We start from the raw sequence: 22,578 nt of genomic DNA, 5'->3' as shown, positions 1-22,578 counted from the left end.
GAATACTATAAAAATATATATATATATATATATATTTTTGTTCCCCTGGGATTTGCTACGTGAACGCCGCTCAGAGATCTATGTAACATATGAGGCGAGCGGTGAGCCGGTAGCAGGATATTCAGCTTGTGTCAAGCTTTGTTTTTGTTTTTTATTTTCTGTTGTAAATTCTATGAACAGTTGTTTGCGGTGTGGAGGAAAAAAACAAAGAGGTGCAGAATCGGCATGGGAAGAGGACTGAAGCGTCAGCCTGTTTCTCATGTCTATTTATTACACAACAAATGTATGAAAAAGGAAAAATTGGAAATAAAGCAATTTTGCATACATCCATAAACGGCGGTTGTTATTCATTGGAGGACGGTCGCCTGAAATAACCCCTCAGAGTCCTACTGGTGCTGACTTTTCATGAATGGAAACGGGAGGCAGCAGCAGCTGACCAAACAATGAGTCTGTGTCAGGCGGGCTCCATGGAGGACCTCGTCATGTGAGTCCCTGCTCTCCGACATACACACCCCGGCAGTATGTTTCACACCGGCAGGAACAAATAATAGCGTTCACCAGTACAGTGGTGGATGCAGTACATAGATGATTTAAAAATAGATTTCATGTGAAGGCTAATGGAGCCTGGGCGACCGTGGCTAAGTGGACAGCAGGGCCGTCCTTCAATCAGAGGATCGGTGGTTCGATACTATTCATAGTATAGTATGTCGAAAAAAATCATGGTATGGTATGTTGAAAAAACCTCAGTTTAATATGTATAGTATTTCAAAAAAAGTGACAGTGTATAATTGGAAATGGGAATAACTTTTAAAAAATCTGTATAAACTCTTTAAAAGTGGCAGCAGTATGTATGATAGTGGAGCTTGTATTGTTTAAACATTAAAGGAAATACATTTGGAAATCTTGAGCTCCAGGTTTAATAGATTTATAAATCCCCAAAAGTATAAAAGCGATAAAAACAATTTTTGCATAGTTTACCTATTCACATGAAAAAAAGCCTTTACTCCTCACTGAACACCTTTTGCTTCACTGCACCTTTATTGTTCTTATACGAAGTTTATAATCAATGTGAAGGCATGAACTGTGCCAACATATATATTAGTAAAAGTAACTTTCTTTCATACATAGTATTTGCTTTTGACTGAAACGTTGAGATTTGTGTCATGAAAATACTTCAAACACATCTTTATGGTTCACAATACATTTTCTTTCTCTTTTCAGCCCCTATGAGGTTGACATTTTTGTATTTTATTGACAATGATCAAATACCCACAATACCTTTTTTCCCCTTTTACCACTTGTAATATTTGTGACCCAAAGCTAAATGAGAAGAGCATATGTATGTTAAGCTCATACTTCAACAAGCCGAGTGAAAAAGGCCGACAGTCATAAATGCACACATGGCTGTCACCATAAAACACATTTCAATGCATAACTCACATCATGTCAAACTGTTAGTAAAGACACATATTTGATCACATCATTCAATGCACAAATCAAGTTAATGCTGCAGAGACTGCAGAGCACAATCACAACATTTAGCAACATTTTACAGTACTTCATTCACAGTTTGTATTGTTAATATTTATTCTTTGCTGGTTCATCATCTAAATGTCATTTTGGAGTGAGTGGCGAACACATGAATCTCAGTCATTAAAGTCCAGAGACGAAGCTTCCCAGCAAAATGATTTGAAGCAGACGCAGCGACACATCTGACCCGAGGGGACGGCTGGACGTCCCCGCGAGGAGTCTGCCGTCTTTGGACGCGGAGACGATGCGACTGAAGGTGGGGTGGATGTGTCTGAAGTTGTTCTGCAGAGGTGTCACCTGCTCTGCATCCTCCTCCGTGGAGAAGATCTGTGAGGAAAACTGAGCCAGCTGAGGAGAAAAGATCAACGATGAGCACTCAAGGAAACCATTTCTGTTGTTTTTCTGCCAGAGAAAAGACAAAAGAGACATACTTGGGACCACGAGATGTAGATGGGAACTTCGTACAGAGTCCACACAACCGCTTGAGAACACGGAGGGGTGGTGAGACTGCCGTAATAGCGGTAATACTGACTCATGTTGTGCTTTGGCAGAAGGTTCATCAGCGGGAATGGCTTGATTTTCGTCGTTTGGCCTGGAGGCAGGATGCACAGGCGTGATGAGAACAGAGTTACAAGCAACAGAAACAGCAGGCAGGAGGGACTTCTCTCAGAGTTCTCTAACCTTTGTAAGCGACAGAGGACAGCTTCTGTGAGATGAGTCCAAAGTGCACATTGTCTGCGTAAACAACCTGAAAGAACGCATTCAAATAAGCACGTGTTCGTATGCTACAAATGCTTGAACACATGGAACAAATTTCAAATCACCGGACATCAATAAAGAATCCAAGAACAGTGAGTCCTGTTGGATCGTGCACGGCCGCTGTCACGTTCGGATGGATGGACTTCATGTTGACCACGTGCATCTAGAAGTGAATAAAAAGCACAGACGTTAAGGGAAGGCTGCACCGCGCCAGCCTGCCGCAACAGTCGTCGGGTGACAGTGTAGAGCTCGTCTACTGACCGTACTGTACCTCCATCGGGTATCTGCGGCTGTCCACGGTGTGCTCTGAACCGTTAGAGGCCGGGCCTCCCCAGTGGAAGTGCAGCTGGATGGTGTGGTACACATCTGGAAGACCTCCACCGCTCACCGACATGCCATTGCCAACCTGCAGCACGACTGAGAGAGCAGGACCAGTCGGTGTAATCACCGACTAAACAATGTGCACGTTCATGAAAGTGTCTTTTTGGTGTATTCACCAGTGTGCCCGTCGTTCTTGATGGTCCAGTGACCCGTTTGGATCACATCGAAGCCCTCCAGATGTAGAGATCCCAGAGACTCGTTCCTGGTCATGTGCTGGTCCAGATTGATGGGAGAGTGATGCTCTTCAAGTAAAGGATGACAAGACGGGAACATGTCTCCCCATGCATAAGGATCTGAGGACGGCGAAGAAACCACATCAGAACATTAATAGTCTCCAAGATTAGAACTCTTTTCATTGTTATTGTGACAGGAGAGAAGAACAACATTAAATCAGTTCCATTCTTGACCTCGGAAAGAGAAAAGATTTTACAGCTGTTCTGGAGCTTTTGATCAAATCACAAACTTCCTCTGCAGATTGAGTTCACTTTACAAAAGTTGAAGACCGAGTTATTTCTTGAGCTTGGAAACTAACAAAACAATCTCAAGTTTCATTTGGTAAGCAGTTCCAAAGATTACATTTATTTTATTCTCTAATCTTTGCTTTTTTTCTTCTGAAACACTCTACAGTTTAACCTCTTGAGGCCTCCAAACACTGATTCAAATGAGACATTGTGAGAGGTTTAGAGGAGAACGTCTGCTCACAACTCAGACATATTGAACTGAGGGGTTTGTAAGAAGACACCGCTTCATTTTAGGGGATCGCCAACCAAGAACAGCGACACGGCATAAAAATAAAGACAGCAACCAAACTTAAATTCTATCAAATCATAATATTACAGTTGAATAATACCTCACATTGGCCAGTAAACTATTCACCAACAAGTGGAGACATAATATATTCTGACGGCCGCTAACACTTTATTGAGAGATCATATTCTTTAAGTTATAGTCTGTGTTTTAAAACAAAAGTTATGTTACTTACCACAGTGTGGCTCATCGTAACAATATTCCTCTGAAATGTGAAAAGAGCACAATTTTGTCATGTAATATTTTTCTCAGCTTTAGAAATGACATATCATAAATACAGTCTACAGACTCGAGCAGGACCCTCACCTGAACCACCGTATGAGACAAAAATCAGGAGGAGAGCAGCAGCCCAGATCATGGTGGACGCCTGACAGGTGTCCGTGTCAGAGTCTGAGGTGGACGTCCCGCTTAAGTGGGACCGGAGGTGGAAGCAGAGTTTTATTCTCTCCTGGTCTGATCAGCGAAGCGTGTCATTACCAGTCTAGTGGTCTTTCCTGATCAACAGGCTCATTGATGCAGGACAGCTTCACCCCCCACCCCCCCTCCTCCCTCCCACTAGTGCCAGCATAGATGCCCAGCGACCAGTAACAAGACCTATTCATGCCATGGGAAAGTCAGCGGACGTGTAGCACGCTGAATTAGAAGAGGTACAGAATATATATCTATCTATATATATATATATATCTATATATATATATATATCTATATATATAGATATATATATATACACACACACACGGTTTCATACGAGGGAGTAGAAATGCATCTCCTGTAACTCTCCGTGGTTAAAAAAGTGGAAACAGGAACATTCAAATTGTAGAAGAAAGAAATTAAATCCAATCAGTGTGTGAAATAACATTTTATGATATTAAAGCACCTGAAGGACATCCTCCTCATTCACATATAAATATACTGCCTCTCTCAGGAAAGTCCTTTGAGTGGAAGGGGGAAATCAAACGCAATGCTTTCGCACGAACGTCCTGAACAGATCCACCTGACACAGTTCTTTCTAAATACTTCCTGTTGACACAACACTGTGCTTAAGTTGCCAGTTATCATCAACTCGATATATTAGAAACTCGATATGTGTGAAAGGTTTTTAAGTGATGTCACAGTTCAAAACTGTCTTGACTGAACGATAAGCGTCCAGGCATAGATCATGTGATTCTGTCACTACTTGGCCCGTGTGAACAAAGCCTCTTTTCTTCAGCCACAATGCTCTCCAGCCGGGTATCGCTATCTCTGCTCCGCCCGCCGCCTCATGAGTCACTGCGAGGTGCGATATATCCGCTTTCTTTAAATTATTTCAATCTCCTGATGGCCGTGGATTGAGTTTATCTTAACAACCTCCATCTCACAGTGGGGATTTCCCCACATCCCACCTTAATCCTCTGTGGCATTTGGTGACTACAGACGGAGGACTTTCCTGCAGGACTCACAGAAGCAGCTAAATGTCATGATTGATGAGACTGGACAGAGTTGAGTATGACGCTGTGTTCATACCCACTGACGCATGAGTCGTGCTTCATGGTGCAGTTTATTTGGCATTAGATGTACATCTACCTCAGAAAAACACAAGCCCTCCCTGCAGGATGAAGCACTTTTTGTTTTTTAATTTAAAGGCTTTGAAACAATGAAATGTAGCATTTTGTCCTATTATACATAAAACATATTTCAAATCCATTAAAATGAGTTCTCACACCACCTGAGTCTAGCACACAAACTACAGCATGAATGCAGCTTTTCGGGGTCATGGGTCAGGTTTTTTTTATGCCTACAGAGATGATGAAACTCTATGCAGGAGTGGAACTGTACAGGACTGTTGAGCTGAACATGTTTCCAGCAAAAGAAAAATCTCTCCGCATGCCAAAAAATAAAAAATAAAACACATGCACCGCAGCTCCAAAAAGCAGGTTGAAAAATAAAACCAAACGACTTCGATGAAAACTCAATCTCCCACACACACACACACAATTAATTTTTTTCACAATTCATGAGATTTTGTTTCTGGGATGATCAATGCACCCCCCCCCCCCCCCCCCCCCAAAAAAAGAGAAAAAAAAAATGGGGGAAATAAGCTCAAAGTCCTAATGTTTTGTACAGTAAACTCAAACATGAGACACTCAGACAGTCACATTTACAGCTGGTGTGGATGCTGGTGGTCTAACAAGTTCCAAATATACAGTTTATCTTTATTACAATATTCCTTTTACTGCAATCCCACTGAACAACCGAGATGACCAATGTAAACAAACGCATCAGAGATGGAGCGGCAGCATCCAAATGTGACATTTAACTCGTTTCTTTGCAAAAAAAACCCCCACAAAACTAATTTAATTGTAGTTTTTGAATCCGTAAACATGGTTCAGTTTGCAAATACACAACTATGCTGCTAAGAGTCGATGATTAATTAACAACAAACGGGTCAGTTTGCTTAAATAAATTCATTTTCTCAAATTAAATGACAGGATATCGTCCCTAATCTTCATGCGTACACTCGAAAAGGCTTCATCGCTTACGCTCGCTGATCCCTGGGGGAGTTCAGACTGTTTCCATCTCACAATAAAACAATCACGATCACAGCCTGCAGTCATAACTCATCATCAAAAAGAACAAACTCGGATATTTATCAGTACCACAACATTCCTGGAACATGACCTAATAAAAACCACTATAGCAGGAAACTGACCGTACTCTCTCGCAAGGTTGAAACCCCTTAATTACAAAACCGTTGCTGCAAATACGCGCTATAAACCTGGACGACAGCTTCGTGTATCAGACTGATAAGAAAGGGAGGGGGGGGGCCGTAGATTCTCTGAGCGAGTAGAAACGGGGCTGATGGGGACATTATTGTAGCCTGGAGACCGTCGGATCAACACACAAACGTCCGTTTGGACGGTAAGATGCAAAACGAAAAGACGCACAAGAAGAAACATGAGCTGAATTCACCGTCCGTCTGTCATTCTTGTGCTGGACTTGTGTGACACACGAGTATAACAAATTTGACCGGCGCAGACCTGAAGGGGTATTTACATTAAGGGCCACTCGACCGATCGGGACAACTCTGAGATGTTTCAAAAAGCTTTGCTCAGTCGATGCTAAAAGTAAAAGTGCAGCCTTCCCACAACGGAGTCTGTATAGAAACAGTCGTCTCTGCTTCCTTAGACGCCAGTGTTTAAAAAAAAAAGAAGAAGAAAAAAAAAAAAACACTCAAAAGGCCAACTGCAGGAGAGTCTTCAGAAAGAGGATTCTGTTGCGTCTGTACAAACTTGAACTCCCTCCACAGTCTGCAGCTCCCTCCACTGTCCTTATACAACGGTGCTGAGGGTGGAGGCGCAGTCTGCGGGCGCAGAAGCAGGGGCGGGGCCATCTGTCGGCGTGTCGGGCCCCACCAGGAGGGTGCTGCTATCTACGGAGTCCTCCCGCTCCTGAGAGGGCGGCGCCGAGTCGGTCGCGGGGCCGGAGGCGTTGGGGATAGCTGCCTGGAGCCCGTCCACCATGGCGTTCATCTGGCTCGGCACCAGGGACACCCCGTGTCCTGCGGGTGAACAAAAAGAGAGGGAATGAAGTCGACAGCCTGACACACGATGAGATACATGAACAACGGGCTCCGCGCCTACCGAGGTCCACGTAGAGGAGGCGGTCTGGGTTGATGGAGGCTTCGTACGGAGGAGGGGGGTCGTCAGGGTGCTGGATGTCGGGGTACTTGTAGGCTGCGTACGGCGGAGGAGGCTCTTGGAAATGGAAAGCTCCTCCATCTCCATCATCGGACAGATGCAGGGGAGTGAGGCCGGTGCCAAAGGCATCCGGGCCGTAGTCAAAGCCTGGGACTCGTCTTCCGAGGTTGAAGTGGTGCACTGAGCAAAAACACAAAGGATGATGTGAAACAACTGCACTTAAAACACAGCCACAAAATCCTCCTCCTTAAAGAAAGAGAACGCCTTCAATCCCTGAGCAACTTATTATTGTTCAGAGGGTGGTGTGTGCTAAACGCTCACAGTTTCCTCCGATCAGAGTTTCGATGCGTTCGCGCCGCCGCTGACGGAGTCTGTGCACCATGAAGAGCAGCAGCGAGAGGATGAGGAAGGACGAGATACAGCTGACGATCAGTCTCATCCCGCTGGCCATCGAGTCAAACAGACTGTTTCCATCTGAGGAGAAAGAGAGAGAGAAAACCGACAAAATAAGAGTGTCACGAGCTGGGGGCTCATTGGTGCTCCCGAGTATGAGAAATGCAGACGTCAGCCAGTCCGTTGGTGTGGCAGTACCTGGGTCCAGGCAGGTGAACTTGCAGCACTCTTTGGGATCCTTGCGAAAGTGCTGGCAGCCCTGCGGACGCTCGCACAACGCCGCCACGCACATCTCCGGCTCGCCGTCGTGACACGTGCAGCTCAGACACGGGTCGTTCCCCTTGGGGGTGAAGTAGTAGCCCTCGTTCACAACGCTGTCTTTTATATCCACACAAGTTTGCCCTGTCGGGGGGGGGGGGGGGGGAAGACAACATGACATCAAGACATTATCCAACACTTATAGGCATCTTTACATTTCTGATGGAAAAGACATAATGAGCACGTACTCCTCTTGCAGAGAAATGGGAACTTCTTGTGGCAGTCCTCAGCGTGCCAGCTGTGCAGACCTCGTTCATTCATGCTCTTGATCTGAAAGCGCTGCAGCTGGGCACAGAAGACGTTGTCCTCGGTGGGAGACGCCTCCCCAATGTTGGTCAGACCCTCGGGTGGCAGAAACACCTGCATGGACCCTGTTGAGGAAAACACATTTTGAGCGTTACAACAATCAAGTTGCGGAACAGTAGTTGTCTTTCTATTATTTAATAAGAGCAGAGAAAGCTCATACCTTTGTATGCGACCTCCCAGCGGCCCTCCAGAGAGTGGTTCTGATTGGTGATCACATACTGGTAGCCGACCCAAAACCTTAAAAAATAACTCCAAAGTTTAAATGTACTTCATGGTCCACTTCAGGGTTTATGCACAAACCACTACTGGCCACTAGATGGCCTGCAAACCAATGACGGACCCACCTCTGCTGAAACACACTGAACATTGCAATGAATATTTATCCTGTATTTCATGAAAACAAAAAAGATTTCAACATGTTGGATAAGTTAACTTGACACTTAAAGGTTTTAATGTCTTTTCTGTGAATGAATTGAATCGTGCATGTTCAGCCAGTTATTTGCCGTTTGTCTGCATTTGTCTTTGCACAGAAATTGCAAACTACACACAAACTGTAAATGACTGTAGGAACTGAAAACGCTGACTAAACACTTCTAACATCCGTTAAGGGAAGCTCTTATAACGACCTACGATCGAAGGCTTTGGACTGAGGAACTCACTTGCACTGGTCTCTGCGCTCACAGACTTTGTCGTCAAAATCCACCTCTATCTTCAGGATGAACTGCAGCTCCTCGTTGGTAACGAAAGTCGCCAGCGAGCCGTTGACTTTCTGACACGTGTCGACAGCCTGCCAGTAGTTCTCGTTCCTCAGGTACACTTTGTAGCAGCTGGCCGTCTTCTCGTAGTGGTGCCACCCACTCGGGCATTTCTCTATGGACGCAATATCAACTTCAACACCGCGGTTGATAAAAGCAGCGCACACACGTGATCAGAAAACAGTTATCAAGTATGAATATGATAAAGGAATATGGCTGTATTGCAGATTCCACAACATTAACAGGGGGGGGGGGTGAAGCTGCTTACTGTTGTAGCGGACAGGCTGAGCCACACCGATGACGTCTTCTACCTGGTCGTATCCGTTACCGAAACGAAACCTCTCCTCTACAGCTGCAAACAATTTAAAAAAAATGACAATGTCAACAAGTGTGGACACGTTTTTACAGAACAGCACTTTTTCAGTGCACATATCAGTTTATGTCGTGCGACCTGTTAAACGCCTGTGATGTAATGAACAAGGCATTTCATCAGTGCGATAGATAAACGGATAAACAGACGGTGCTGCTTGCTTCTGCACCGACGCCAACTGGTCAATATCATGTGTGTGCAAAGGCCTGTTTTGTGTTAAAATAGTATAAAAGTTCATATTTCTATAAATGTCCACAGAGTGTATCGACTAGTTCTGGTATTCCTCTAAGTACACTTCCCTTTCTCTAGCCTTAGATTTACTTTAGTGCTTCGGATCAGCATTTCCTCTTTACCTTCTTTGGAAATGTGAAGCTTGCGTCTGAAGAACCAACTTCAACCGACAAGAAGTAAATACAGATTTGAGGAAGATAAAAGCAGAACCCAAACCTCACTTTATTAACATTAAAACACAGCAGATTGTTTTCTCTTGTAAGTCTCAACAAGAGCTCAAATTGATTCAAATCTAAAGTCCCAGCATTGTCTCCATAAAGCACAATCTCTACCTTTCTCTAAGGAGACTCAGGTTTGACTGACGTCAGGATAAATCTAAATATGTTTAGATTTGACTTTCTCCCTCTGTAGAAAACACTATTGCATAGAACCGCTCTTTTGCCTGCAGCCTGGCTTACTTCGGTACAGTCTCTAGACCCTTTTAACCTGCAGTGAAGTCATGAGGTGGAACAGTTGCCTCTGGTGTTTGTCGAGGCTGGAATTAGTGGGAGCGATCGCTCCACCGCCACATGTTGCTCAACAAAGAGCTAATCCCAAACAAGAACATTGATTTCCATGCGCGCTGTTGGTTTAGCAGACAATAAGCCCTCACACTGAGACATGTGCGAGCATTGTTTGGGTTTCTCTCTCGCCTTCGTCTATGAAAACACAGCTACTCTGCGCACAGGGAACGGGCAAATACACGCAGACAGAATATACTGTACATGCATGTTTTTAAGGGACCTTTCATGGGTGAATAAACAAAGAAAACAAATGGATCACTTCCTGCTTTTATTGCATGTTCCATCAGTGTGGTTTTACTGGGGACTGACTGCTGTGTACAGGGTTGTTTCCGGGCCTACAGCGGTTACCTAAAGGCACACTGCTGTGCGGAGGTCACATGCTGGACTCAATCCTCGGTAATTCCTATTATGCGCTCAGAGATCTGGGGATAAGGTCTCTCTGGATTTAAGAGGGGGAAACAATGGGATTTCGGTCAAAAGGCTTAGCGCCGCAACCTCCATGCAGTGTTGAAGAGATCAACGAGCGGCCAACAACAACACAGACACATGTGCAGCCACTCAAGAGTTCAACTCTGCCCCCCCCCCTGCCATCTGATGCGGTCGGTCCAGATCGGCTAGTCTTGATTTTACAGTCATTGTGGTGGATTTACCAGCAGATTTAAAACCTCCTCTGTGTGGGAAAAGTAAATCAGCTGGATTTGAACCACACACACTACAGGCTACTGCTGCTCACATGTGGTCCCTGTGATCCCGACCGTCCAAGTGGGGGAAAAAGGTCCCGGGTGTTGCTCCTCTTTCCAGAAATCAATCATGTTATTATGAGTGTTAAAAAAAAAAGGGTGGGGGGGGGCCTAGGAGAGCTATACTCACGGGGACAGTCCATCTCGTCGCTCTTGTCCTCACACGCTGTCCAGCCGTCACACTGCCAGGACATCGGGATACACTGCATCTTCCCACTGCGGCAGGCGAACTGCCCGGGGCTGCAGCGCTGCTCTGAAAACACAACAAGAGGAGCTGCTGTGGTCAAACGTGCATGTGACCGAGCCTGAAAAACATTTCAAGTCCAGCAGAAGACTGAATGAGGCCACGCTTTTAAGGGATACAATCAGAGATCCTACACGGTGATGGGGTATATTTAGGGGGGTGTAGAACACATGAACAGATTTTTTATGTTCTTTCTTATAGCACCTGGGTGCAAATTATTAAAAAAAGGATTTCTCCTTCATTGTGAATGTTGTTATTCAGCACTTGTAGCCGGCTGTACATGCTGGATGTGACAGCTGGTCTTTGTGGTATTCGTCCCACCCCTCCTCCACTGTGATTGGATGGCTGAGTGCAGCTTTTCACCCAAAGTTGAGTTTTTTTAGATTCTCAGAAACCAGAAGAACAGACGTGCAACACCGCGTCACGCTGACGGCGTTTGTAGCATATCGTAAATGCTACGATGCTGCGCTATCCCATTGCAAAGAAGAAGGAAAAATACACTGGCCTCAGGAAAAGAAAAAGAAAAAAGGATTTGGTAGACAATGCTCCTCAAATCAGCAGGACATTTACTCCCACTTGTTGTCAGCATGAGAGCCCACTCAATACACAGAGCGCAAAGGAGGAAATAACAGATCGAGAAAGGATCCTGGCAAAGAAAACCCATCAACTCAACTAGTTTAAACTAGTCATGAAAAAACTTGGTGTATCCCCCAAAATCAGACCATTGAAAATATAACAATAAGACTTTTGTTAGTAACATTTGGGTTATTAGGGCGACTGGAAAGCCGTAGCCTTGGACCTGCAGCAGACACACTTCATGACTTTTTGTTTGTCTTCACATCGTGAGCGGTTAGAAGAAGCCGCTGCCTTCCTCGAGTGATGAAAGAACGGCTCTGTCCTTTCACTCAACGGTGTTATTAATCATATGCGAGAGAAAGTTCAACTGATTGTCATGCTCTGGTTTCCAGAAACATAAACTATATTAGCTGCTGAGAAAATAATATTTAATATTTATATATATATAAAGGCAATCGGGGGTTCAGTGTATTGCTCAGGTACACTTCGACACGTCCCAGTCGGGGATCAAACCGGTGACCTTCCAGTTCCCAGACGACCTCTTAACCCAGTGCGCCACGGTCGCCTTACCTGACAATAATCTTGCCAGAGCTAGCCGCGGACCTGAAACAAACAGAAACAACAGAGTGACTGTCCAATCCAATGTGTCGTCTGCTCATCATGTTGTCTAGAAGGATGTCTGGTGTTTATACCGTCAACAACTCTCTGTGCTCTGTGATTAGTGGGTAGATCACACCATCTGTTCCTGGTGCTTGTGTTTACCTACGAAGCTGGACCACGTGACAAAGACTTTACTTAGAGGAAGACTTGGAGCTATTTCCAGTGACTATTGTTTCACCTGTGTACCAAGCAGCTGAGGTGACATCACCCCACACAGACCAGACCGTCACCTCTGATGACACCACAGAGCGACAGCCTACCCTCGGCTTTAATACGGCTATTAAAAACCAGCCTTTATGTGAACAAGAGTTCTGACCGCTGCACAAATGAATGATTAACCTGATATTAAAAAAAACAACATATATGAGCATCTGGCAATGTCCCACAAAAGTATGGATTGACAAACCAGACAAAAAGGTATTTCCAATCATAGTGCAACCTCAGCAATAGCTTTGTTTTAGGAAAATAATAGTTAAACTGCAGCTTCTCCTGGTTTAAATACAACCGAACCACAAGTACTCTCACAACAAAGGCTTTTGGCTTCATTTGGCACAACATCCTGCTTACTGTATGGCTCAGACACAGCTACATGGAACAAGATGAATATGATGTTCAAAGTATTTTAAAGCTCCAGCACCACGGTGAGTTTAAGAGTTAATGCTTCATGAGGCCGGGCTATTATTAGATATCAACGATAAGAAAGAAAAGGTCCGAGTCAACATATCCTGAGACCGTAATGCAGAATTGCAGAGCTGTCTTACTTGATGCTAAGTGGATTGAGACGGATTACAGACCCGTCTCAGTCTCCGGGGGCCTGAACGCGTGATCATCGATCCCATCAAGCCCTAATATGTGTCAAATTGATGGATAACATTACAGACCATGCGTCCCAAATGGGATGTTAATAATTAATGCACACAGAATAATAGATCAGGTAAAAAAGAGAGTCAATCTTATTCTAAGTGCCTTGCAAGATAACATAATTATGGTCAAATATAATATCTAATCTTTAACTCACACATGTGATGTTACAAAGACATCCGAGGGCTTTTATAGTATTTTTTTTCGATATTGTACTAAGACATGTTCCTTTGCCATGTCAGCCGACTGGGAAGCTAGCAAACAGATCCAGCTGGGGAGTGTTTATCTCAAACGTAGCCGTGTCTGCATGTGCTCACGACGAGGACATAAACGTCCGGCCTGTACTTTCCGGTGCCTGTGGTTTGAATGAGGACTCGCTGCCCGCACAGATCCGTATTCAGTCGTTCTGTTCCGATAACTGCTGCTGGGAAAGAGTAGAGTTTATTCAGACAACGGGAGACTATTTATTCTTCAGGTTATCAGATGGTACATGTTGAAAGCACAGCTTGTTTTTAGATACAAGTGTTGAAAAAGAGCCTGTCAGCTTGATGCTGGAGTGCACTTCCCTCGACATCAACTGAACTTCAGGGTGAGTGAGATGGAGTCTCTGAAGCTGCTGTGGTTAACAGCGGTTTTCCACTCCTTGTTCGGTCGGCAGGGACATTTCATCAGAGAGATTTTAGATTTTGTTTTGAGACTAGGCTTAGAGAAGATGATCGCTCAAAATTAACCACATATGATGCACACACACACACACACACTGTGCCATGCATCTGCCTGGGAACGACTGTATAAATGACTTAAGCATGACAAACGCAGCCGTTCTGAAGGTGGGCAGAAAACGTCTCTTCTTCTTGAGGCCATTTCTCTCACAAGCGTTGGGTTTTATCACGTTGAGTCTTCGACCGAGCGAACGCCGGCAACCCTGAGACACGTGAAGCTTTGCATCTCTTACATAACCAACAGGAAGATACAATAAAGACTGGGAGACTGGCCCCCAGCTCAGTCCCGCTGAAGGATAACGGCAAAGTGAACCGGCCTTGTGTGCACACCGCCTTCCTCTCCAGCCGTCGGTGATTCACATCAACACTGAGGCTCGCTGTTAGAAGCAGTGAGTGGGTACAAACATGCATTCCTTCCTTTCTTTGTACCACCTTACATTTAAAAGCAATATACTTTCTTTTATACCCGCATGGATGAACGCACTCCAGGTCAAAGTCTTTCAAAAACATAGCCGTTCGGTTTGTAAATTCTTAGATGGGCAGCCTACGTAACAAAAAGCAAATCTTTTTTTGGGGGGGGGGGGGGGTGAATACGTGTGTTGCGTCGAAATGCTCGACACCAATATGACAACGGCAACACTTCAAATGATAAACAGAGTTGCTCTTGAATACAGAGCTGTAGCACTGAGTTTCACCATATTAGGAGAACACAGTGGTGATCTTTACAGACTCTTGGCTTTCAGACATGTCGTCAGTCTGACTGAAATCTCTCCTCCCTGTGATACTGCCAGTTTACACCTCTGAAAGGTTCATTTCCTCCACAGACAGCACAGCCGCATCAGCAAGATATTGCTAAATGTTTCAGGTGCAAAGGTCAACAAATGTAACACTTATTTGCCGGATTACTTTTCTCCCATTTCCATCCAATAGCCGACTTGAAGATCACAGTTATGTTGGAAGTATGAAGTAATGGCTTTATATTGAGCCAAGAGACATCTGACTTTCGTCAAAAGTTAAACTGTTTTGTGCTGAACAGAAAGTGATAAACCAGCTGCCAGTGCAACACAGACTTCAGCCCCACAGACGATAAACATCGTGTTGAGCCCAACGAGACTCTGCTAACTTTGTCTGCTTCTTCTGAATTGCTGAGAGCACATTGTAGATGCTTAGTTGAGTCGAACCAAAATCTACTGATCAGTCTCAAATTCAAACCAAAGTTACAATCTGCCTGCTGCTTCAATGAAAAAGTAAAAAGGAGACGATTACCCAGATCGGCCTCGTTGTTGGGCTCATTCGCATGAACAGAGGAAGGAAAATAACTCTGGATTCGACTATTAGTGCCTTTTACAACTATTCAAGTGTTCACACTGGGAAGTTTATTCCCATTACTCCTCTTGAGTTCCAGATGTTTTCCCCAATGTCGTTGGAAAACAGTATTTTTGGGGCCCAAAGACGGTGCTCTTCCTGTGGGCTCTTTTGGGAAAAATGTTCCCATTACTCAGGTGGACAACGTATTCACGATCACATGCATGTCTCTGTAGTGTGGGAGCGAACTGAAGGAGCCACAGGACATGCACATGTGCCAACCACCGCGGTCTGCATATGATCACATCTATTTCTGTTGCTACATTTATCACATGCGTTTCGCAATATTGTGCAGAGTAATGTAAAACATACAAACCCCAGGAAGACACATTATTTACATGTGGATCTTACTCGGATCATAATTTGAATTTAAAGCACCTCCGACGAGCTTAATTCTCCTTTGGATGGACAGTATTTACAGCCCAACTACATTAAAATGTTGACGTTTGAATGCTGCCTGGCTCACTGGCATACATCCAGACGGCTAACCACAGAGCCATTTCGTTTTATGATGCATGTTCCTTTGCTCATCAGCAGCAGTAGACACCGTGAGACTCTTAATGACACCGTGAGGCAGCTCAAGCCCACCTGTGTGACAGGGAAAGTGGTTCATTCTCACACCAGCACAACATTTTTAATTGAATTATGTTCCAGCAAACTGGATTATTAAGTCTGAGTCATGTGGGCCATCAAGCTTCAGGAAGCATTCACTTGATGTGCACCAACATGCTCTACAAAAACACACAGTCTGTGCAAAATACGATAAACCAGTAAATACTGATTTCACCTTTGACGAGATTGATGATTACAGTTGATTACACTTTATAATGGAGTGCAATCAACTTCCTGTTTGCCCAAGAAACCAAAGACAATATGTCGCCACTGTCAGAAGGTGTGTCGCCTTGTGTGTACGTGCAAACTGTTACGTGCAAGCGGTGTTGTTGTATGATTTTATCTTCTGTGGAAGTCCAGAAACACATTTATCTTTGCGGACATTAAAAGCAGAACTTATTTTATCTTTGCTGCTCCGATCCACACGTTTATCAGGGTCACAAGATCAGGCCTACAGGGAACCACAAGATCCTTTTTTATGTTCTTGCTGCTTCAATTAATGCAGGAAAGGCTGAGCAAGTGTTTGCAATCAAAGCACAAGTTCAAGCTTTCAATTGAGACAAACTAATTGAAGACATTTCCCCGTTTCATCTTTAAAAAAAATGGCATTTTGTGACAGACTTGACTACCTGAGGAGGCCTTTAGTGTGCCAATAATGTGTTGTAAATAGTTATATTATTGAAAACAAACATGTATTTGCTTATTAGGGATTTTGTATGTCTTTAATCAACCAGATTGTGTCTGCAGTACACAACAAAAGCATCTTTTCATCACATTACTCGGATGTTTGACTGTGTAGCTGAACGATGAGTCAATGAGAGACAGCGTCTGTGATGCAGGACCATGAATCTCTGACATGCATTTCAAACACAAGCGGACACACGGTGAGGTTAAATTGTTTACATGGCTGTAAAGACACCCGCCTTCTAAAACAGGAGTGACGTTAAATCGTTATAACATCATTTATCAATACAGCTGTTATTAAAAGTATCAAAATCGATCGCTCCCACTAATTCCAGCCTCGACAAATATCCTCCACACCGTCCAACAGAAGCACAGCAGCGGTTATAAAAACTACTCGAGCCCGTGGTTTATCCAGCAGGCCTCTCCGCCTGACCTGTAATCTCCGTTTCTCTCTTCGAGCTCCACGGGAATAAATGCAGAAGTAAAAAACAACAACGTGGATGTATTTACCTGTCCGTGGTGGGTCCGTTAACGTGAGGACGAAGAGGAGAGAGAAGAGGACGCAACTGCTGCTGTCAGCCTTTGGCAACATTTATCCTCCATTCATAGTAAATCCTCTATCCAGAAAATTGTTAAACAAACATAAACCGAGGATCTGCGCCGCCGCCCTCCTCCTCCAGAGTTAACACGTTACCCTCTTAACACAGTTTACACCCACTGTACGCACTCGGAGTGGCAGCTAGCGAAGACACACCGCGTCTATGAATCATAGTCGCACCGCACAGCGACACAGATTGTGCTTAATCTCTCCAAGCAGCTAGCGGTAGCTGACTGGCTCCGCCGCGCGCGTCGTCTGTCCTCTCAGCGCCGCTGATCCAAGATGGCCGCGGCCTCCCATCACAACAATCCAAACATTCACCACAATGCTGTCAGCTGGAGGAGCTGTCGGGGCGGAGTTAAACCGCTTTTACACAGAGACACACGATAACCAGCGTGTGTGTGTGTGTGTGTGTGTGTGTACCCGTAGAGATTATTATGAGATGAATCCAACACAAAATATGATCAGTGAGCGTCAGATGGCATCGACGCACGAGCGGCGCTGATGACTGGCGCAGTTCATCATGCAGCATGATGCGAAAGGGCTGTTTATTTTTAGTTTAATAAGCATATCATGCTTATTACTTTGATGAAGTAGTATTGTACCAATTTAAAAAACATTATCATCCATTAATCCAGTTTAAAAGAGATTTATTCTAAAACCAAGTCAATCTAAGTTATTTCACTCGAAGCAGTCATGCAATAAGATCTGCCTTTCTCATTAAGAAAATATTTTAAAAATTGCATAAATATACATTTCTACCCTGAATGTCATGTGAATATTATTTGCTTTATTTCTTGGTATCCTTGAGAGATAACCCATGGGTCAAACTCCAAGACGGCAATGATCATAACGAGTCTGTTTTCTTTGAGGGAATTTTATGGCTTACTTTTGTTATTATATTGGAAAATATATCTAATGTCTTAACACCCGTTTCCGGCTTTAAGTACAGCACATTGCACACACGATGTGGTACGGTCCAAATTAAAGTGGGCACATTGTCTTTGACATAAACATGCATATCAAACATTCACTGTACTAAAAGCATAGGTTTGTGTAAGTATAATGTCCATAAATAAATCCATATTATATCAAGCTACTGTGTGTGTTAGAGGACCTGTAACCCCTAATGCTCATTAAAATTTAACACAATACCAGACATATTTAAACACAGTGTGACTCAGACTACATTTGAAGCTTTGGTCAACCACCAGTAGGAGGAAGAACAGATCTATTCAGGATGTCAAGGTATTTGATTCTTTTGTAGACCTTTTCTTTGTCAAACGTGTCCAGTTTTTATTTTAGAGTTTAAGAAAAAGGTTGTACAGATTTAGAATGCTGAGCCCAGCTCTGCCTGCACTTTTTTTTTCCAATATAGGGAAAAGAGTAACACATTTTTCTTCATTTTAAACACCAACACAATTGTTTGACGTTGGGTTTGAGTCATTTCTATGATGCAGAGACACTGAACATGTCATGGCAGCATGTATGGAGAGCTGGGCGATGGCTATTGGATGAAATTATTAAATATTGGAGGATCAGAAACAGCTACTGGATTCTGTGTATATATTTACATAATGTAAGCTGCTGTGTGACACGGATACCAAACATTTGTTAAGAGTGGAAACAGCTGTACAAAAATCTATGAAACAAATTAAAAATAAGAAAATCAAGTTGTACAATATAATTTGAACACTGTATTTAGCAGGGACCTCTATTAACCCCTCTGCTCAAAAATAGAGAAAACGTCTTGAAAATGCTTCAGTCCTGTGTACATTTCTTCCTCCAGTCATCCGACTGAAAGATGTGCTCTTTCACTGGATAAAACTGGGTCTGGACAGTTCATAATCAAGTTTTCCACGTAACATATCTGTTTTGTACAATCCCAGCAGAGAACAGCTTCTCTCACTCAGAAATAATCGGCGGCTTTCCGTCTCTTGGGAAGTTGCAGCAGATTGTCTGTCAGGGACGTGAGGTCCTGAGAGCTCGGCGTCTTGGCTTTAGTTGGTGTTGGCGTTCCCGTGGGAGTGGACGGGCCGCCGAAAGGAGACTTGCAGCCGGGGACTTGATGTGAGGGAGACGGGGTGTAACTCGCCCGTAAAGCTTTGTCTGTGTATTTGCTGGATGTCCGATTTACGAGCCTCTGCAGGGCAGGGGTGAGGGATGGGCTCAGACCTTTAGGAGTAAGACTGCAACACAAAAGTTCAGTTAAGAAGAGTATCATTGTCCTTCACAACTGCGCTAATAAAAAGGAATCAAGCAGCATAGAATCATTTAAAAATCAAGGGGGCAGAAATGTCTTTACCTTGCAAGGTTTTCCGTGACCTTTCGGAACGCCTCCTGTTTCTTTGCGCGGTTTTTAGCGGCGGCTTCGTTGGCCATCTTTAAACCCAGCCTCTCTCGTCTTCCTGGTTCTGGAATCTTTTAAAACACATATTCAACGTCAACATTTTACAACAAAAACAATCAATGATTCACAAAGAGTTAGCTGCCGCTGGAGGTTCAGTACCTTAAATGACGGACCATGATTCCTCTCAATATACGGGCTGTCCGATCCGTCCAGACGGAATGGGGTGCTCTCAACCTCACCCCAGGTCATCAGAGGCGACTCAGCTACACCTGAGGGGACAGAAACGGCTTTGAGATCTCTCCTCCAAATGTAAGAAGGTTGCTGAATGAGCCATACAAGGCACACACATTCAGTTGGATCTGTTCTCAGGACTGTTACTAAGAGCCACTCACCAGGTGCTGGAGATGGCATACTTTCAAAACCATATCCATTTACTGTCGGGGAGTCGTGTGGGATGAGCTCTTTCCCATCAGGTCCTACTTTACCCTGTTTGAACTGGACAGAAAACACGACACATCAGCTACTTGAATCAACACTTTTATTCAACTGAAGAATAGGCCGCCACGTACCAATGTTTTTCATACATTCTTATAACGTACCTGTGCATTGAGGGCTGCCGCCTGCTGAATCTGGCTTTTGTTGAGAGCTTTGCTGAACGGGTCTCCAGCAAAGCGCGTGTTCTTGTGAATGACCTCCCGTGGCTTCTTAAATAGGTTGTCGTCTTTAACACCTGATTCAGTGAAAACACACAAACATATCTTTTTCTCTCACTGTGAAATTACCTCCAGTAGGGATTAATGCCACATAAAGAAAAGAAGGAAATCCACGTTTGGTGTTCTTACCCTCTGGATAATACATCAAGGCATTCTTCGCTTTGTACTCCCACGTCTCAAGTCCAGCTTTGACACATTCAAGTGCTGCTTTCTCCGCTGATGGTAACATAAGGTTCTCTTCGTGGCGCTGCAAAAACATCAGAAGTGTTTACAAATGGAGTCTAGGGGTGTACCGATACTTTAATAGTTGTCTGACATAAGCATAACATGCACCAATTTGGTCAAAGGGAATGTTATTTTCACCTGTAATCCAAACATATCATTCCTTTGCTTTGAATTTAATTGAGTTTAACTCTGCACACACATACCTGTTTGTATTCAGCCTCCGCCTCATATAACCAGGAATGCCTCAGCCTCTCCTTGTCCTCTGCCAGATCCATGATCTGCTCAAACGATGCGTTATCCTCACTGGTATTTTTAGCGAGGAAGCGATCCAGAGCGGGCAGCTCTTTCTCTTCCTTGTCATCATCCTTGCTCTCTATAAATACAACATCAATAGGAATAGGGTTAATGTACTTGTGAGTATTTGTATTTTGTAATTGCATTCATTAAGGAGAATTACAGACTAAACGTGGTTTTAATAAGACACAGATCTGGCGTGTGTTATCTGTTCATCTTCATCTTAATAAAATAGATACTTACCCCCGTCTAAACCTTTACCGCCATGACTGGAGGAGGGAGACCCTGAGCGGCCCAGTGGTGTCTCAAAGCTTGCAGGTGTCACATCTTACATACAAAGAGGAACAAATGGGAAAAGAATAGGCGTGTGAGGTATTCTGTAAATAAGGTATAACAACATGAAAGTGCAGTGGTCTATTTTACTCCTCGTACTACTCACGGGGTGCAGATGATCTTGGGGTAGATTTGGTCAAGGACGATCCATATCGGATGGATATCTCTCTCATTCTTTCTTGGTCACCAGTTTCCTCCGCGTCAAGGTAGTCCTTCTGCGCTTGCAATTTAGTCACATCTGGGAAGAAGTCCCTCTGGATGATCTTTTCTAAACTCTGTAGAAGTAGACAGTTGGGTTTATTTGACTTTGTGACGTTGGTACAACAACAACGAAGAACAAGAGTAGAATTGACATGTATATCTCAGGTAAGTCTGGTATTTTCATGGATGCCTTTCTGTTGTCTGTTGACCACCGATAGCTCGTCCCTATAGTCTGGTCATGTATCTACCTCAATGTACTCCTCTTCGTCGAGGACTTTTCTATGCAGCTTCCCATTGTCGTTCTCCTCTGGATGTTGTTGTAGGAGAGCCATTGTTGACACTGTGACAGGGACGAGAGTCCCGCACAACGCTCTCCTCACGCTCGCGCTGCCCTCCATTGTAGACCGTTGTTAGCCTGCTAGGCTAATGGTTTAGCTTCAACGAAAAACTGCGACTGAATCGAAACGGAAGGCGGCTTTATGAACACCGTGTGAGTATTTAGAGCGAACAGTTTATATCTAGAAATCTAATGCTACGCGAACGTCACTAACTGTTACGTTAACAAGCTTAACTAAGGCTAGCTAGCTACCGTCGGCTAACTTCAGAACCAGCGTACAAACAACGCACTACGGAAAGGCTACAGTCTGAAGTTTTACGTCACCGGAAGTTTACTGCCTCTCAGGAAATTTCCAAAATAAAATAGAAAGACATTTCTGGTATAATAATGATAATATGAATGATATTCATATTTATTATTATAATAATATTTGTAGGTGGGGATGGGAGACGACTTCTTGTTTAACTTTTACTATAACCTAATGTTTAAAACGTTGTGTTCTTCAGTGTAATCATATTATTTTAGAATAACTTGTTTTTGTGTTCTTAGGTCAGATAGGCGACATTGATACTATTTGTAAAGGAATCTGTGGTTATATTTTGTTAAACATACATTAAATACATGCTTGCATTAATTTTTTTATATTAACAATAATACTACAACTAAAAAATGTTCTATAAAGATAAAATAACATTTTTAACAACAATAATACTGCTAATAAAAGATGATGGATCTACCAAGCAATACCAGAGTTTCACTCTGATCCCTGTTGTATACCAACACAGAATAATTACTATATACTGTATATCCTAACCCAAAAATGATCATGTGACCCCACTAATAATCTCCTGACCCCCCAAACATTTACAAACTGATTCTTTTCTTACACACAAAACTGTGTGTAAGACTTTTTGAGCAAAAAGTGAAAGATGTTCAAATACAGTAAAATAATTAAGTTATATTGTGACGTGTT

General features: G+C 43.6%; 3 protein-coding genes across 6 annotated transcripts; all 3 read right to left on the bottom strand.

Moving 5' to 3' along the window:
- Positions 1–843: 843 nt before the first annotated feature.
- car15 (carbonic anhydrase 15) lies at positions 844–3,852 on the bottom strand. The gene is made up of 8 exons (XM_079288818.1): positions 3,784–3,852; positions 3,653–3,682; positions 2,787–2,963; positions 2,561–2,706; positions 2,360–2,452; positions 2,212–2,278; positions 1,962–2,122; positions 844–1,878 (listed from the first exon to the last, which is right to left on the bottom strand). Exons 1-8 carry the CDS (start codon positions 3,833–3,835, stop codon positions 1,654–1,656), a joined length of 951 nt encoding a protein of 316 aa, XP_079144944.1. The 5' UTR covers positions 3,836–3,852; the 3' UTR covers positions 844–1,653.
- Positions 3,853–5,549: 1,697 nt separating this feature from the next.
- Positions 5,550–17,370, bottom strand: dgcr2 (DiGeorge syndrome critical region gene 2). Of its 4 annotated transcripts, none has more exons than XM_079289190.1 (11): positions 17,065–17,370; positions 12,221–12,253; positions 10,961–11,083; positions 9,195–9,278; positions 8,831–9,059; positions 8,332–8,408; positions 8,054–8,236; positions 7,746–7,949; positions 7,476–7,628; positions 7,098–7,334; positions 5,550–7,015 (listed from the first exon to the last, which is right to left on the bottom strand). In XM_079289190.1, the coding sequence occupies exons 1-11, from the start codon at positions 17,144–17,146 to the stop codon at positions 6,786–6,788; spliced, it is 1,635 nt and encodes a 544-aa protein (XP_079145316.1). In that variant the 5' UTR covers positions 17,147–17,370; the 3' UTR covers positions 5,550–6,785. The 4 variants fall into 4 exon arrangements, with proteins under 4 accessions (XP_079145316.1, XP_079145317.1, XP_079145318.1 ...); XM_079289191.1 differs by having other exon boundaries at positions 8,831–9,041; XM_079289192.1 differs by lacking the exon at positions 12,221–12,253.
- Positions 17,371–18,054: 684 nt separating this feature from the next.
- ess2 (ess-2 splicing factor homolog) lies at positions 18,055–21,867 on the bottom strand. Its single transcript, XM_079289751.1, has 10 exons — positions 21,517–21,867; positions 21,174–21,342; positions 20,978–21,061; positions 20,644–20,813; positions 20,345–20,462; positions 20,102–20,232; positions 19,895–19,997; positions 19,662–19,771; positions 19,458–19,573; positions 18,055–19,341 (listed from the first exon to the last, which is right to left on the bottom strand). Exons 1-10 carry the CDS (start codon positions 21,664–21,666, stop codon positions 19,062–19,064), a joined length of 1,431 nt encoding a protein of 476 aa, XP_079145877.1. The 5' UTR covers positions 21,667–21,867; the 3' UTR covers positions 18,055–19,061.
- Positions 21,868–22,578: the final 711 nt, after the last annotated feature.

The sequence above is a fragment of the Melanostigma gelatinosum genome (assembly GCF_949748355.1).
Source record: "Melanostigma gelatinosum genome assembly, chromosome: 18".
Taxonomy (NCBI): Eukaryota; Metazoa; Chordata; class Actinopteri; order Perciformes; family Zoarcidae; genus Melanostigma; species Melanostigma gelatinosum.
The sequence above is the reverse complement of the archived record's forward strand: the minus strand, read 5'-3'. Positions and strand labels throughout refer to the sequence as shown.